The sequence below is a fragment of the Phycodurus eques genome, chromosome 7, assembly GCF_024500275.1.
Source record: "Phycodurus eques isolate BA_2022a chromosome 7, UOR_Pequ_1.1, whole genome shotgun sequence".
In the NCBI taxonomy this organism is placed as follows: Eukaryota; Metazoa; Chordata; class Actinopteri; order Syngnathiformes; family Syngnathidae; genus Phycodurus; species Phycodurus eques.
Window position 1 is genome coordinate 8,395,910 of NC_084531.1, and position 16,949 is coordinate 8,412,858.

General features: G+C 43.6%; 1 protein-coding gene across 2 annotated transcripts; it reads right to left on the reverse strand.

The window, feature by feature from the left end:
• Positions 1-4,247: 4,247 nt before the first annotated feature.
• On the reverse strand, positions 4,248-16,591 carry spred3 (sprouty related EVH1 domain containing 3). 2 transcript variants are annotated; one of them, XM_061681146.1, is made up of 6 exons: positions 16,526-16,591; positions 12,967-13,123; positions 12,276-12,444; positions 10,449-10,510; positions 8,449-8,601; positions 4,248-7,449 (listed from the first exon to the last, which is right to left on the reverse strand). In XM_061681146.1, exons 1-6 carry the CDS (start codon positions 16,534-16,536, stop codon positions 6,451-6,453), a joined length of 1,551 nt encoding a protein of 516 aa, XP_061537130.1. In that variant the 5' UTR covers positions 16,537-16,591; the 3' UTR covers positions 4,248-6,450. The 2 variants fall into 2 exon arrangements, with proteins under 2 accessions (XP_061537130.1, XP_061537131.1); XM_061681147.1 differs by lacking the exon at positions 16,526-16,591 and having other exon boundaries at positions 8,449-8,591; positions 12,967-13,101.
• Positions 16,592-16,949: the final 358 nt, after the last annotated feature.

Sequence of the window (16,949 nt, forward strand, 5' to 3'; positions counted from 1 at the left end):
GATGACTATAATGTGTTACAGTGGCGATTAAAAAAAAATACTTTTTTTAAAAAGAAAATGAGCACAAGGTGGAGCGGGAGTTTGAAGTAGCAGCTTGTATGTCTCTCTCAAAGCTCTCGTGAAGCTGTCATTTGCTGCTCACCAAGCCGCTAAATTAGGTACGCCAGTAGAAGTGAATGTAATCGAAATAGATAAATAATGGTTATTATTGTGGTTCCAACTAATGATTTATTTACTACTAATAATGTATTGTTTCAAATAATGTATTGTTTCAAATAATGTTTTGTTTCTATGTATGCCAGCAATGTATACAGGCAGGACAATGAAATGATCCTCCGTGAGATGGCATATGTCCATTTAATCTGGGTATGCACTTGTTGCCTTTCAGACAACAGAATATTAGCTTTGTCTTCAACTATATTTCACACCGAGTGAGTAACTTTGTGAGTAAATTGTGACGAGGTCGTCATTATTTTAGTATACAGTGAACACCAACATATTCGCAGGTCGGCATTTGCAAATTCATCTATTTTGTGGTTTTCTTTCTTCTGTTATTTGCTCAAAAACTGTGCTCAGCCCAAAGCTATAAAAGTATTACTTTGGCGCCATCTTGTGGCATTTTGGTGCCAAGGTGAGTATGTTGACGTGAATTGAGGAGCTTCATTTTGACAAAAGTAGTACTTTCTTGCCATTTTGTGGCATCTTGGGTCCAAGTAACTACCGGTATGTTGAAGTGTATTGAGGAGTTTAATTTCAACAAAAGTGCTTTGATGCCACCTTCTGGCATCTATCAGCAGTTATAATAATCCTTACCGGGGGGCATCAATTACTCTGGGATTTTCGCTATTCATGGCAGGGCTTGGTCCTTATCCCCCGCAAATAGGTTGTACACCTTTGGGACATTTTTGTTTGGTGGGGTGCTGTGAGATTTTTCTAATGGAAATATATGTCATGTCTCAATAGAGCTCTTGTATTGGATCTCATTTGATTCTCTGGGCGTAGCGTTGCGGCCTCTACCTATTGGTCACAACAACACATGACAGGAGTTGGTTACCACACTTTTCCCCTAACATGACGTACAAAAATATTCTTTAAGACAGTGTTCATTGCACTAGTTTTTTTTTGTTTTTTTTAAATCTTTTGGGTGGAGGTGTTGACGCACGCGTCAATGGATTAAGTTGGTTACGTTTTGGGGCGAGGTGATGGGAAGATGTGAAGGTGTTTTAACACGCTTTCTTTATTCTCATTACAGTGACGCATGGTGTTACGTCCAGTGGTTGTCATTGCCACTTCCGCCCTACTAATAATTGTCCTCATGCGTTTGTCAAATACATTTTCTCCAAGGCTTGGTCTCTCGTAGTTTTGTTTTTTTTCAGCCGTGAGGTAAAGTCAGAGGTAAAGGGCAACGTCTGTCATATGACACAGGCTAACACCGAACTCCTCGAGGACCTGTGAGTTTGTTTGTGCCACTGGAGGGGAGGACTCATCGTCATATTTGATAAAATACTAACCAATTACAGACACTCCCCAACTTACGAACATTTTGGGCACGCTTCCACAAGTCAGGATTTAAGGTTTCGCACCTTCAGTTTAGTACGAAGTTTTCCCACAACCCTTGCCAGGCAGCACTGAAGTCAATTGGAAGATATTAAGTGTAGTGAAGAGCAAGAAGAAGAGGAACCTGTTCCGTCCAAGATGGCCGAGACGAAAGTCATGGCTGAAGCATTTTCTCTTTTGGAGAGTCATCTATGTATAGTTGAGCATCAGTACCGGACCAGGAGTGGAGAGATTTTTGCTAAGGACTCCATATAATGCTACCAATGTATTTACAATGAGAAGAGGAAAATGATGCAAATTTCCTTGGATCATTTCTTCAGACCTCAAAAGGTTCCTTTAACAATAAAGAACCCCCCACTGAAGAAACCCTGACTGAACAAGCATTAGATGATGATGAGTATAAAGTTGACAACCCTGTCAATTGTAATTTTAAAGGTAGGACCATTTTACGACCGTCTTCATCCAAGCTTCCTATTCGAGTTTGCTGGTTTTGGATGAAGTTTTGGCTTGGGTAACTAACTGACTAAATGACTGGCGTAGGTACTAACCAGGCTTGAACATGCTTAGCTTCCGAAATCAAACAAGATTGGTCGTTCTCATGTATGGCCTCATGTTAAGACGATTTCATTACCATACAGTACAGAACTGAACTGTATTGCACTATCCATCTTCTCCTCACTAGGGTCGCGGGCGTGCTGGAGCCTATCCCAGCTATCATCGTGCAGGAGACGGGGTACACCCTGAACTGGTTGCCTGCCAATCGCAGGGCACATACAAACAAACAACCATTCGCACTCACAGTCACACCTACGGGCAATTTAGAGTCGTCAATTAACCTACCATGCATGTTTTTGGGATGTGGGAGGAAACCGGAGTGCCCAGAGACTACCCACGCAGGCACGGGGAGAACATGCAAACTCCACACAGGCGGGGCCGGGGATTGAACCCGGGTCCTCAGAACTGTGAGGCTGATGCTCTAACCCGTCGTCCACCATGCCGCCTGTATTGCACTATTTATTATTAAAACATTTTAATATTAGGAACCGTACACTACTGCAGTGATTCCCAGCCACTGTGCCGTGAGAGATCATCTTGTGGCATCTTGGTGCCAAGCAACTACAGCGGCTGAACTAAGTATTTAACACGTAACCATTTTTCTCATTAAATATATTTCCAAAGGTGCTACTGACCTGGAAATTTCACCAGGTGTCGGGAACAACTCAAGTAATCCATACATACAAACGAAAGTAGAACAAATAAGATCAGAAATTAGGTTGTGTGTAATAATGTGAAATGACACAGGGAAAAAGTATTGAACACACCAACTGGTCTTTATTTAATACTTTGTACAAAAGCCTTTGTTTCAATGACAGGTTGAAGATGCCTCCTGTATAGAGAAACTAGTCGCAGGCATTGCTCTGGTGTGATTCCATTCTAGCAGCTTTATTTTTTTTCTTTGAAACCAACAGAGTTTCCTTGGCAGTATGTTATGGATCATGATCCTGCTGAAATGTCCACCCTCGTTTAATTTTCATCATCCTTGAAGATGGCAGCAGATTTTTGTCAAGAATGTCTCAGTACATTTGCCCAGTCATCCTTCCTTCAATAATGTGAAGTTTACCAGTACCATTTGATGGAAATCAGCCCCACACCATCAGGTTCCCACCTCCGAACTTCACTGTTGGTATGGTGTTTTTAGGGTGATGTCCAGTGCCATTTCTCCTCCAAACTGGTGTGCATTATGGCTTCCAAACAGTTACATTTTGCTCTCATTCGACTAGACTATATTCTCCTAATATTTAACTAGCTTGTCCAAATGTTCTTCAGCAAACTTTTAACAAGCTTTGACTTTTTTTTTTTTTTCAGCAATGGGGACTTGCGTGGTGAGCGTGCATACAGGCCATGGCGGCGGAGCGCATTACTCACTGTTTTCCTTGTGACAACAGTACCTGCTAATTCCAGGTCTTTTTGAAGCGCTTCACAGGTGGTCCTTGGCTCTTGGACAACTCTTCTGATTATTCTTTGCAATCCTCTATCAGAAATCCTGCGAGGAGCACCTGATCGAGGCAGATTTATCGTGGTATGATTGGCTTTCCACTTACTACTCATTATGGCCCCAACCGTGCTCACTGGAATGTTCAGAATCTTAGATCTGTGCCTGAAACCAATGCCATCGTTATGTTTTGCAACAATTAGTTTGCCCATCATGAGATGTGTCTTGACTCGCAGATTGGCAATGAGACGTTTTTGCAGGCCATCAATTCGGACTGAACCAGCTGATAGTCATGTGCACTGACAAGGGGCTGGATTGCTCTTTGATTATTGATAGATTTTAGGTGTTGTCTTGGCTTTCCATGCCTTTTTGCACCTCCCTTTACTCATGTGTTCAATACTTCTTCCCGGTGTCATTTCACATTTTTACGCACTTAATTTCTGATCTTATTTGTTCTACTTTCTTTGTATGTATGGATTACGTGGGTTGCTCCCAACATCTGCTGAAATGTTTAGGACGATAGCACCTTTGGAAGTATATTTAGTGAGAAAAATGGTCACATGTTAAATACTTATTTCAGCTGCTGTATGCTGAAGTGAATTGAGGAGCTTAATTTAGACAACAGTTGTGCTTTGCTGCTATCGTCTGGCATCTACAGGCGGTTAACATTTTTGGCGAAGTGGTTTTTGAAAAAAACTCGCTGGTTTTTGCTATTTGCGGCAGGGCCTTTTCTCTTGCCCCAATCAAATAGAATTCACTGTAATAGCTTTGTGTTCAACTAAGCAGGCCGAGATTTCACAATAAGTACATTGGTGAGTAAATTGACATAGAATCATTATTTCATTTTCCTTACTTTTTGTGACATTTTGTGAGAATTTTGTAGTACAAACCCCAATTCCAATGAAGTTGGGACATTGTGAAAAAAGTATATAAAATGAGAATAGAGTGATTTGCAAATCCTTTACAACCTACAGTGCTGTGAAAAAGTATTGGCCCCCTTCTAAATTCTTATATTTTTGCAGTTTCCCCACCTTAATGATTAAGACAACCCAAAAAATGTAAATATCAGACAAATATAACCCAAGTGAACTTGTGCTTGAACAAGTGCTGTTTTTAAATGGTGATTTAATTTATTAAAACTATTCAACGTTACCTGGCCCTTTATGAAAACGTAATGGCCCCCTAAACCTAATAACTGGTGGGCCATGCTCAGCAGAAAAAAACTGAAATCAAGCGTTTTCTATAATTGGCAATGAGTCTTTCACATCTCGGTGGAGATATTTTGGCCCACTCTTCCTTACAGAATTGTTTCAATTCAGCAAAAATTAAGGGTTTTCAAGCCTAAACAGCCTTTTTAAGGTCATGTTGCTGCATCTCAATTGAATTCTGGACTTTGACTAAGCCACTCCAAAACCTTTTTTTTAATTATTTTTAAGGCCATTAAGCAGTTGACTTGCTGGGGTGTTTCAGATCCTTATCCTGCTGCAGAACCAAAGTACGCCAAGCTTGAGGTCGCAAACTAATGGCTGAACATTGTCCTTCAGGATTCTCTGTTCAATAGCAGAATTCATGGTTCCATCAATCACAGCAAGTTGTCCAGGTCCTGGAGGAGAGAAGCAGCCCAAGACGGTCACACTACGACCACCACGTTTGACTCTTGGTATAATGTTCTTTTTCTGAAATGTTTTGCTACATTTACGCCAGATGTAACGAGACACACGCCTTCCAAAAAACTCTACTTTCGTCTCGTCAGTCCATATAATATTCTCCCAAAAGTCTTGGGAATCATTCAGATTTTTTTTTTTAAGATGAGCCTTTGTTCTTTTTGGTCAGCAGTGGTTTTCTCCTTGGAACTCTGCCATGGATGCAATTTTTGCCCAGTCTCTTCCTTATTGTTGTGTCATGAACAATTACCTTATCTGAAGCAAGTTGTCCTGAGTTCCTTTGTGGCCTCCTGGATGAGTTTTTGCTTTTTCTTAGGGTTATCTTTGTAGGCCGGCCATTCACTCTCTGAATGTTTTGATTATATTATGCACCGTCGATGATGAAATCCCTAAATTCCTCGCAATTGTACATTGAGAAATGTTTTTATACTGTTGGAGTATTTGCTCACACAGTTGTTGACAAAGTGGGGAACTTGGCCCTATCCTTTCTTGTGAACAACTGAACCTTTTGGGGATGCTCCTTTTTATACCCAATTATGACACTCACCTGTTTCCAATTAACCTGTTCAACTGTGGAATTTTCCAAACAGGGGATTTTTGCGCATTCGTCAACTTTTCCAGTCTTTTGTTGCCCCCCAAAAAAATAACGTTCATCAGTTTGAACATTAAATGTCTTTGTAGTGTATTAAATTGAAGATAGGTTGAACACGATTTGCAAATCATTGTATTATGTTTTCCACAACGTCCCAACTTCATTTGAATTGGGGTTTGTATAAAATATATGCCTTGGCACAATAAAGGTTGAGAAACACTGTGCTACTGAGACTGTATTGACTAAGTTTTCAATAGGCACTAAGGAATACGTAGTGACAATATAAAAATTGCAAAATAACGTGTTACAAACAACCTTATGGAGCTTCATAAATTGGGCAGTGTCTGTAAAATGTTTAGTTTTTTTCTTTCCAAACTGGCATTTCAAAACAACATACACGTCATTATTACCAACCCTCATTCTTGCGTTAAGTCTCGGGGTCACCAACTGGACATCGGCTTGGATCCACAATGAAAGGCTCCGTGAAAGGTGGTCCGAGTGCGACACACCCCCAGTCCAAGAAGGCCCCCCCGGGTTGAAAAGAGAAAAAGCGGAATGCAGTGGAAGGCTTTGGGGGGCTTCAGAAAATAACATTGGGCCCCACGTCAGGGGTGCCCCTTTCACTTCTCGCCCGAAGCCTGGTCTCATCGGACCGCCTTGTGCTTTCCCCCGCAGCAGCCACACCGCTCGCCGCAACGCAGGCAAGCGTGCAAAGGCAGGTAGCAGCACATGCAGGGCACGAAGAGCGACAGGGCCACAAGGGCCAGCCAACGAGCACAGCATAGGGGGTGCAGATGGCCCCCCATGGAGTCGTCGCACGAGCACGGCTCCCAGAACTCGCCCTCGGAGTCCGACATGCAGTGGTAGAGCAGGCTCTCTGCACACCACACGCAGGTCCACTGGCGGAGGCAGTGCAGGGCCGGGTCCGGGGCATCCCTGCAGCGGCCCCGGCCGTTCTCCGAGGCGCTGAACACCGAGCGGCAGTACACACAGCGGGACGAGCACGACGACGATCCCTGCGGGCACGGGCTGTCATCATCGGGAGAGATGGCGCCCGGGTCCCCACAGGTCCCGCCGCCCCTCTTACGAGTCCGCGAGCGGGGCGTGGCCAGGGAGGTGTGTATGCAGCAGGGCGAAGGGGAGCCTTTGCCAGTCTCCTGGGGGGAGCCGGCCCCTGAGGACACGTCGGACACAATGTTGGGGATGGACATGCAGGTGGGTGAGGACGAGGACAGACGCTGGGCCGCCTTGCTGTCCAGACTCACCGTAACGTCGCAGCCCCCTGTGCCCACCCCGGACATCTCCTTCTCAAAGCGGACCACACACAGCTCGGACTTGTCCTGCAGGCTCCCCCCGCTACCTACAACGACGCCTCCAGTCAGCCCCCCAACCATAGTCCTAGTGACTCCTGCTCGTCGATAGTCCTCATATCCTCTGGACCCCCACAGGTCCTTGCAGGGATCCACACTGCGCAGGTCCCCCTCCTCCAGCAGGGAAAGGGTTGGCGAGAGGGGGGACAGTGGCGACGAGGCCGGGGGGCCTGCGGGTGGGGACGGCAGAGCGGGAGGCTGGGATGGTGGTGATGGGGGACTCAAGGCAGCGGTCATTTGTGAGACCTGGTGTTGTCCCGGCCTGGCGTGGATCTGCAGAGACAGTGTTGAGTTACAGAGTCAGGAAGAGAACAGCCCGCTGCTGCCGCGTTTCTTGTCACGACTCAAATGGGATCAGATTTCACCTGAGCAGAGGTCACTTTCATCTTCATTCCACATCCTGCATAACCGCAACAAACGCAGCACTTTCAGGTGTAGAGTTTACCCGTATTCTCCTTATCGTGCTCCCTACCCTTTGTCTATTTTCCAAGATTTACAGATCAGATCAATCCTTACCCTACTGATTTTTACACCTTTTTTCGAGCACCAACAGCTGCCGAGACAAGGGATTGCCAAACCTTTTAGATCCAGCGAGAAATTCCAAGGACCCCTCATAGTCTTTCCGTCATTTAGACATAATTAGCCCTCCTAAATGCGATGGAAATTATTTTTTGAACGTTTTAACTTTATGGCCTATTTAATAGGAAGGAATGTAAATAAATTCAATTGAATTAAACTCAGTATTTACCCGTTGTCGTGAGCTGACGTATGGTTGTCAGATTATCATATCAGAGCGTTTAGTTAATCTTAAAGTAGGGCGGAGTGATTGGTTTAGCATTTTTGTTTAATTGGTGGACTGGTCTGGCACTGCTATCATATGCAGGTATGCTCTTTTGAAATATATACAGGGTGATTGAAAAGTAACTCCCTATTTTAAAACACTAACACACTAACACTTCATTTATTTATATGTTGTAATATTTTTTCTCAATTTTTTTGTATATGTTCCATGATTAAAGGAGCAAGTCTATTATATATATATATATATATATATATATATATAACAATAATTGACAAATGTATTGCAAATTATTTGGTGTACCCAATAAGTTATGCCTCTGGGACCCCAGTTTGAGAACTACTGCCCTTGAATCCCTGCACTGGAAACGCGCCAGATCAGGATTCACGTTTCCAAACTGAACTGAACTGAACCGGACCACTCAGTGGAAACAAGATATTCGAGGACCTGACACTCAAAGCTTTCTGTGCTACCTGGGCAGGCGTCTGTGTGGTTCCACCAGATGTGAAAGCGAACTCCTCGGTCCGCACGAAGCAGGTGGAGGACGACTCGCTGGTAACAATGGTGATGGGCTTGGGAAGCATCTCCTTCCTGCTGTTGGATGACGACTCGCTGCCTGTATGGGACTAGCAGAGGTCACACATCATCCCGTGATTCAACACTTCAAAATCTTGAGAGGGTCTTATAGGCTGTCATTAGGGTTGACTCCTTCAAACTTCCTACCTTTGGACTTTTGGTGAACATGTATACCAGGTACAAACAGTTACCTTGAAGTCCAGTCTAGTATACATTAACAATGTTTTCATTGTATGAATCCTATATCCTGTCCTTGGGTTGATACCTTACCCCCTTGACATTTACAGTTTGACACATATGTGTACCTTTTTGGATGTGAAAATATTAGACCGTTTACCTTGGAGTCTTATACTTTGACAAATGTGGTACATTAGTCTAGTTTTACCAGGGCTACAGTGTCTTGTCCATGGGGGGTGGGGGTGGGGTCTACTTTACTTGACATTGACAATTTGGGAGTATACCTGTACCTTTTTGGTCCTGGAAAAGGTACAAACAGCCCGATGTCCCTGTGAGTACACCAGCATAGACTGTACCTTAAAATGGGCACACCTCTTTCATGGGGTCAGGGTCTAATCATGTCCCTGAAAAGCTACCTTCCAATGTTCTACTTTGGACTTTTACAGTTTGGGAACACCTGTACTCTTTTGGACCAAGAACATATTCAAGCAATTACCTTGGAGACCTATGTAGTACATTAGTGAAGTTGTAACAAACCTATGTTGTCTTGTCTCTGAGGTAGTGCCATCAAAGTTTCTACTTTTGTGTACCCTTGACTTGACTTTTAGTTTGGGAACATTCCTGTCCCTTCATGGACACGGAAAAGGCACAAACGTTTGAGTCCACATTTCAAACCACTGGTCACAATAGTAATCGTAAACAAAACTTGATTACTTGAAAGGACTACCAATGACACCTGATTTGGATGTTTACATGTCGGGGAAAATTCTGAGATTAAATGGGTTTCTAACAAATTAAACTGAGTATGTCCCTATTTCATTGGGTTGAGGTCAAATCATGCCTCTGATAAGTTAGTTACCTTCAAAGACTCCATTTCAGCACTTTTGACTTTCTTTTTTTTACTAGTTTGGGAATGTACCTGTAACCTTGTGGACCGGGAACTGGTACAAACAGTCACATCAGAGTCCACTAGGGTACATTCCAAGACCGTAACTTAAAATGGGTTAAATGCACACTAAATGCATTTAATTGGGTCCAAACCTGTCCCTGGGTTGTTCCTTTCAAATACTGTAAGTCTTCTTTTGGGAGCTGACCTATGCCTTTTTGGTACAAATTGTTATCTTGGACTCCACGAGCTTACCAGTAGCATTGACCGTACCTTATAATAGACAACGTTAATTCATTACCTTCAAAGGTTGTACTTTAGCAGTTTGGGAACATGCCTCCACTCTGGCTACATCAGCATAGATTGTAGCTTAATGTGGACTCTGGGTGCACTCCTAGTTTGTAGGGTCCAAACCTGCCATTGGGTTGTTACCTTCAAATGTTCTATCTTTCCACACTTTTTGGAATTTACCTCTCCCTTTTTTTTGGGACCAGGAAGAGGTACAAACAGTTTGCTTGGAGTGTACTAGGTTTGAAATTGACTGGACTGTTTCAGTGAACCTTTGAGGTGGTATCGTCAAAAAGGTTCTACTTGTGTAGCCTTGACTTTTGGCAGTTTGGGAACATACCTGTGCTCTTCTGGAGTCCACTGGGGTAAATCAGCATACAGCAGTACCCTAAAATAGACTCAGAGTGTACACCTGTTTCATGGGGTTCACTGATCCTATCTTTTAAGTGTTCTCATGTTCTACCATTTTAGGAACATACCAGTACCATTTGGGTAAAAAGGAACCATGGGGCACCTACAGGGACTCCTGAACCAAAATCTACTCACAGCTTGCCCGTCGTCCTCTGTGTCTGCCTCCTCCGGCGTGGAGGACGAGGGTGAGTCCGAGCCTGAAACGCATCAGAGGAGAGACATTTAAACTAGGGACGTCCCGATCCAAATCTTCACATCTGATACCGATACCGATATTGGTCAGATACGATATCAGCAATAATCATACATACTTTTACTCACTATTACTCACTATTACTATTACTCACATAGAATGATAATCAGCAACAGCAGGTATGAGAAAAACTGACCCATTTATTATTAACCAATGGGTAACATATAGTAACTTTAAAAATAAGAATGTAATACATCCATCCATCCATTATCTGTGCCGCTTATCCTCACAAGGGTCGCGGGAGTGCTGGAGCCTATCCCAGCTATCATCGGGTAGGAGGCGGTGTACACCCTGAACTGGTTGCCAGCCAATCGCAGGGCACATATAAACAAACAATCATTCGCACTCACATTCACACCTACGGGCAATTTAGAGTCTTCAATTAACCTACCATGCATGTTTTGGGGATGTGGGAGAAAACCCACGCAGGCACGGGGAGAACATGCGAACTCCACACAGGCGGGGCTGGGATTTGAACCCCGGTCCTCAGAACTGTGAGGCAGACGCTCTAAGAATGTAATACAATTGAATAAAATAAATAAAATATATTAGAAAATCGCCGGCACGGTGGGCGACTGGTTAGCACATCTGCCTCACAGTTCTGGGGACCCGGGTTCAAATCCGGGCTCCCCTGTGTGGAGTTCTCCCCGTGCCTGCGTGGGTTTCTCCGGCGACTCCGGTTTCCTCCCACATCCCCAAAACATGCATGGTAGGTTAATTGAAGACTCTAAATTGCCCGTAGGTGTGAATGTGAGTGCGGATGGTTGTTTGTTTATATGTGCCCTGCGATTGGCTGGCAACCAGTTCCGGGTCAAAGATGGCTGGGATAGGCTCCGGTATGCCCGCGACCCTAGTGAGGATAAACGGTACAGAAAATGAATGAATGAGAAAACCATGAAAAATAACCTCAATACAAATTATACTTTCAAAGTGCAAAATAACAATTGAGTTTATGGTGGTCTCAGTGTGTGCCTTCATTGTTGGGATCGCTGTTCCTGCTGTGCACATCTTGACCTCTGAGGGGCAGTGTGGTGCACGCAGTGAGATACACACTTGCAGTAACAACAAAGGTAGAAGAACTCACGATTGAATACTGTTATTTCACAAAGTTTGAAGAATATATGCCAGAGACTATAGTTATATTGCCTCTTTGTATATGTCTATACAGTGTTTGTGTACCAATATTCATTATTTTGAGATATAAGTGCCACGAGTTCAATGCTAATTTTCGTTAGCTCAGCAAAGGTGTTTTTCATTCATTGTGTGTTAGCTTTGAGCTAGCAATTTGGGTGAGCGAAAGCGAAGAAATTAAGTCTGGGATGTATTTGAACATTTCACGAGGTGTAATTATTCTGTTACGTGTGCTTAGTTTTGCAGTAAACTTCAACTGGAGTGTCAATAAATGACTTTAAGCAAGCTACATTCACTCTTACTCCTTACTACTATGTTAGCACTTTAGCGACCTGTTGTGATCACATGGGATCCGCATGCCGTCCGGGCGCTGCTCGCTAAACGTGCTGGAGTGGAGAATGGAATGGACTACTTGTATAAGAGCAGTAAAATCTGAGATTTTAGAACCAGTCCGATCCGATACTTATTTTTGCTGACATCGGACTGATTTTCGATCTCAACGATCTATTTTAAACCGTTCCCTGTGAATTGGAAAGAAGAAAAAAACAAATACTGGAGAGGGTGGGGTGCACGCCCACCTCGGTCCAGCTTGTCGATGACGGCCTGCAGACCCTTCTCGAAGGAGATGGCGTCGGCTGGACTCTGGAAGGTGAGGCCGAACTTGCGCTCGTCCACCCGCCAGTGATGAAAGATGGGGTTCACCTTGTTGTAGACCAGGCCCCTTTGCACAGCACACTCCAACACCGGCTAAATACACACACGCACACACACGAACAAACTATTACAACATGCCTTTGTGGATTCTCAGTCATCCAGGTTTTGGTCCTCCGCAAAAATTGAATGACGGTATGGAGAATTAAACAAGCCTCTTGGATTAAAGGTGACATGTCTTATCATGTCAGCGTTTATCAGAGACTTTATGAAACCAATTTATTCACATTCTCATGTTTTTATACAATGCAGTGCTATTTTACATACAATATTTGTGGGGGTTGAAATGGATTATTGTAATTTCATTGGGGATTTATTTATTTTTTTGTATATTCAAGTAAATTGAGTTATGAGCTTTGTCACGGAATGAATTGAACTCCCAAGTGAAAATAAAGAAGCCTTCTGGACTGGATTAAGAGGCGTGAAACAACCTTCAACAACCAAGGGCGAGTCCAGTTGCCTGCATTCAACTTTTTGCGAAAAGCCATGAGAAGCCCACCCCAAATAAATGAATAAGATGCATCATCATAATCATCATCATCATCACATTGCGCTCACCGCTCGGTCCCGCAGCCTCTCCCCGCGTACGACATACTCCCTCCGCTTGTTGCCTCGCCCCTTGCATATGACCACGTGACTGAGGCCGCCCCCGCCCAGTGGGACCCAGCCGCCGCTGGAGTCGTCACGTGTCATCACCACGGCGCGAACACGCACGCTGGAGGAGGCGGGAAAAGACAACATGGGAGCGTGTCACGAATCACTCCCTATACACTATACAAAGGGCCGGCCCTAGCCAATGTGGCGCCCTAGGCCAGATTTTATATGCCCCCCCCCCCCCCCCCACTCCCCCAGCAACGATTTACACAGGCTTACAAAAAGGTCAAATACCAGTAGTTTTTACCATTGCCTTGAATTTACAAGATAACATGTCGCAAAATTTCAAATAGAACATTTTCATTTCATTACTGCCAAACATATCATACTTGGTGTTGCGACACTAATGGGACAAACCAAAAGTAACAACAACATGACCTCTCTGTCTCCCATTTTCCCTCTTTTTTCTTCTTCCCTGTGTTCTTGACAGTTTTGGCAATGTTTCCAAAGTTCTCTGGGGTCACGTCAATAAATTTGCCCCGACCCCAACAGAGAGCGAACAGTATACCAATCAGCCAGAGGAGGGAGTATTTGCTATTGTCATTTTTAAAAACACTAATTGGGCATTTCTTTACATTTCAATCATTGTTGTCTATGTTTCCCATGTTAAACGTTATCAAGTGATTGCAAATATGTGCAGCTTCCCCACTTGAAAGAGATTGATTCAGCAACAGAAGATGTCTCCTGGTTTTTGCTCAATGACCAAGCAACATTTCCCTTTTATCTCATTTTATTTTAGCATTCAGTAGTTTGACAGTTCATCAAGAAGTTTACATTGTCTCTAGCAATGAGGTGCTTTAAGTGCATTGCCATCTGCATTTTAATTATTTAGAATGTGGAGAAATATCTACAAAAAGAACAAGAGAAAATGTGTTATTGTAAATCCTTGTAAGTAGTAAGAGAGAAACATAATATCCAAATTTGACATTTCTATAACATTAAGCTCCAGCCTTAAATGTATTCACTTTTCAATTATCTCTGCAACAAATGTGGCTATCACTGTTGTTGAAACGTTTTAGTTTAACGTTAAATAATTAATGTATTTCCATGTTATTATTGCCCTTTAACATTGTAACAAAACTTATGTAGTGACGGTATTTGCATCATGGCATATTGCTTTTCCAGTGACCATCAGTTGGTCACTACTTTTCAAGTTGCATTGTGGGATACATTGAGGGCACTAGATACTGTAGGCATGGGATAACCTGTGCTTTGAATCACTCACTCATTCCTCATTTTCATGTAGTTAACGAAGAAACTATATGGTGGGCTACATAGTTCGTTAAAAATCCCTATACAGTGGTACCGTGAGCTGTCATTTGGACAATTTTTTGCTTTGACTCGCGTGCAAAGGTTTGCGATACGAGCGCCGTGAACTCAACTCACTTCACAACCAGCAGCAGTTTGGCAGATCGTCGACTGTTCTTCAAGAGTGGCTTCAAGCTGTTTAATGCCACTCCCAGTTCCAGTTTACCGTCAATTTTGACAGAATACAAAGAGAATTTTCCACATTGTTTATTTAAAACAGTCACATAGCTGTGCCTTAATTGTCCATTTAGACCCGGGGTCTGCAACCTGTGGCTCCAGAGCCCCATGTGGGTCTTTCAGCGTTCTGCTGTCGGAAAACGGAAGCAGACTGCATTTTTTTTGGTTCACTGCAGGTGGAAGATTTTAGGATTGGCTTTCATTTAATCTGAGGAAGACTCAAACAGGTATGGACTATTTTGTTTGAAAAGTACGCTTCAACCAAGCATCTTTTTTCAGAGTTCAAAATGTTTTTGTTTCAAGCAGAAATACAATTCTGTTTGTTGCAGCAGTTAATTCTTGAAATGTAACACACTATGTTTTTTTTGTTTTATACATACTGCACAAGTACCCCAAAAATTATATACAGTGTTATCCTCACTTTAGATGTCAAAAGGGTTTTGTGGCTCCTTGTGTTTTTTTTTTTTTTGGTTTGTTTTGTTTTTCTTCTTCTGTGGGAGATGCTCCAAACGGGTCCTTGAGTATTTAAAGTTGCCAAGCCCTGGTTTAGCCTAATGCTAACAAACAACGCAAAACGCCATAGGCAGGCTAACGAATAGCATCGGTGGTTTCATGTCAACCTTTTAAGCAACGGATATTACATTATTACAATTGTTATTATTGCAATACTGACAAGACATATATTATTTATCCTTTGGGGGGGGGGGTCGGGGGAAGACTTGCTGTGGCTAACTGAGGCGTTTTCACCAGCTCCGTTCGTGTATATCTTTTTTTTTTTTTTTTACAAAGACGTTTCTTGGGGGAGAGACTGGAACCGATTAATAGGCATTTCCATTCATTTCAATGGCGAAAGATGTATTCTGTGTTCCAAGTGCGGTTGTGGAACTAATTCAACTAATATCTCAAGGGACCATTGTATAGTAATTATGGAGTCGGGAATGAGTGAATGATTCCGAACGCAGCGAGAACCATTCACTCATTCCTGACTCTCTAATCACTACACTGTGTTTTTTAGTGAACTATATAGTCCACTATATAAAAATCTCTATGTAGTAATTACCCGCTAATCACTAAATAGTGTTTTTATTTTTTTGTGAACTATATTGTCGAATGTATAAAAAATCCCTACATAATAATTAGACAGTATGAGTGAATGAATCTGAAGCGTATGCGACGTTCAGGCGCAAGGTGAGAAAATCACAAGAGGAAGAATGCACTGTGTTTCCCTGGCTACACATCAATGAACGCCGCGTGCACGCGCACGGAAACATCGCGATAATGCCATCAAACGACGCTTGGCCCCTTCCCCTCCCTTGCTCCTTCTTCTCTTCCATCCCGCCCCTGCTTAAAGCAAGCCATTAAGAAAGACATAGATGTTGGGATTTTTTTTATGAATGGAACGAAAAACAAGGCGAGGCGAGGCTGCTTTTGGCTTTTTCTTTCGTAGAATAAAAGAAAAAAAGGGACGGATGTGAGGGGGGGAAGGAGGATGATGAGGAGGAGGAGGGGAAGGAAGGGGAGGGGGGAAAATCACATTTCATTCATAAAGTTTGGCTTTAAAAAATCATAATGAAAGGCCGAGACACGTTGATAAAAAATAAAAAAATAAATAAATCACGACGCCTCTCGCTTTGAATGGCGCGACGATGCCTCCCTCATCCTCGCCATATTTTTGCCCCTTTTTTTTTTACCTTCATCCCTTTATCCTCCCTTTCCATGCTGCAATAGTCACATAGCAGGCCTCCGGTTTTTTTTTTTTTTTTTTTTTTTGAATTATTATTATTATCTTTGCTGCCAGTGCTGCAAGCACGTCCTTTTTCATTCATGTATAGATGACGTGTTAATGGGTATGTAGGCGGCTTTTGGAACACCAAATTAGAAGAGAAATTGACCAGCACAAATGGATGCAAGTTTTGTTATGTCATAATAATAATGTTAATAAATAACCGGATAGCGGTGTTGATTCCGGGGGACTTACTCGCCCTCCATGGCTCGCCGTTGCCCACTCGCCGGAGCCCACCGCGGCGGGCTCTCCTCTCGCTGTGCTCAGCCTCCTCCTCCTCCTCCTCCTCCTCCTCCTCCTCCGCCTCGCAGCAGCAGCAGCAGCGGCAAACGCACGCCGACGGGACTCACATCGTCCCCGGCGTCCGCTCGCTCGCCTCCCCGCAGTCGGCCTCCTCTCCGCCGGGGCCTCCTCGACGTTCTCTCGGCCGCCGATCAGGACAGGCTGGAGGTTGCAGCAGCCATTTTCCGCTGGCAGCATCCTCCCTCCCTCCCTCCCTCCCTCCTTCTCTCGCTCTCTAATCATTGACAGGCTCGTGCACGCGGCGCGGCCATGTGAGGCACAGAGGAATGGGAAATCGAGGAGATCGATTCCCACTTGGTTCCGCGAGGAGGAGGGT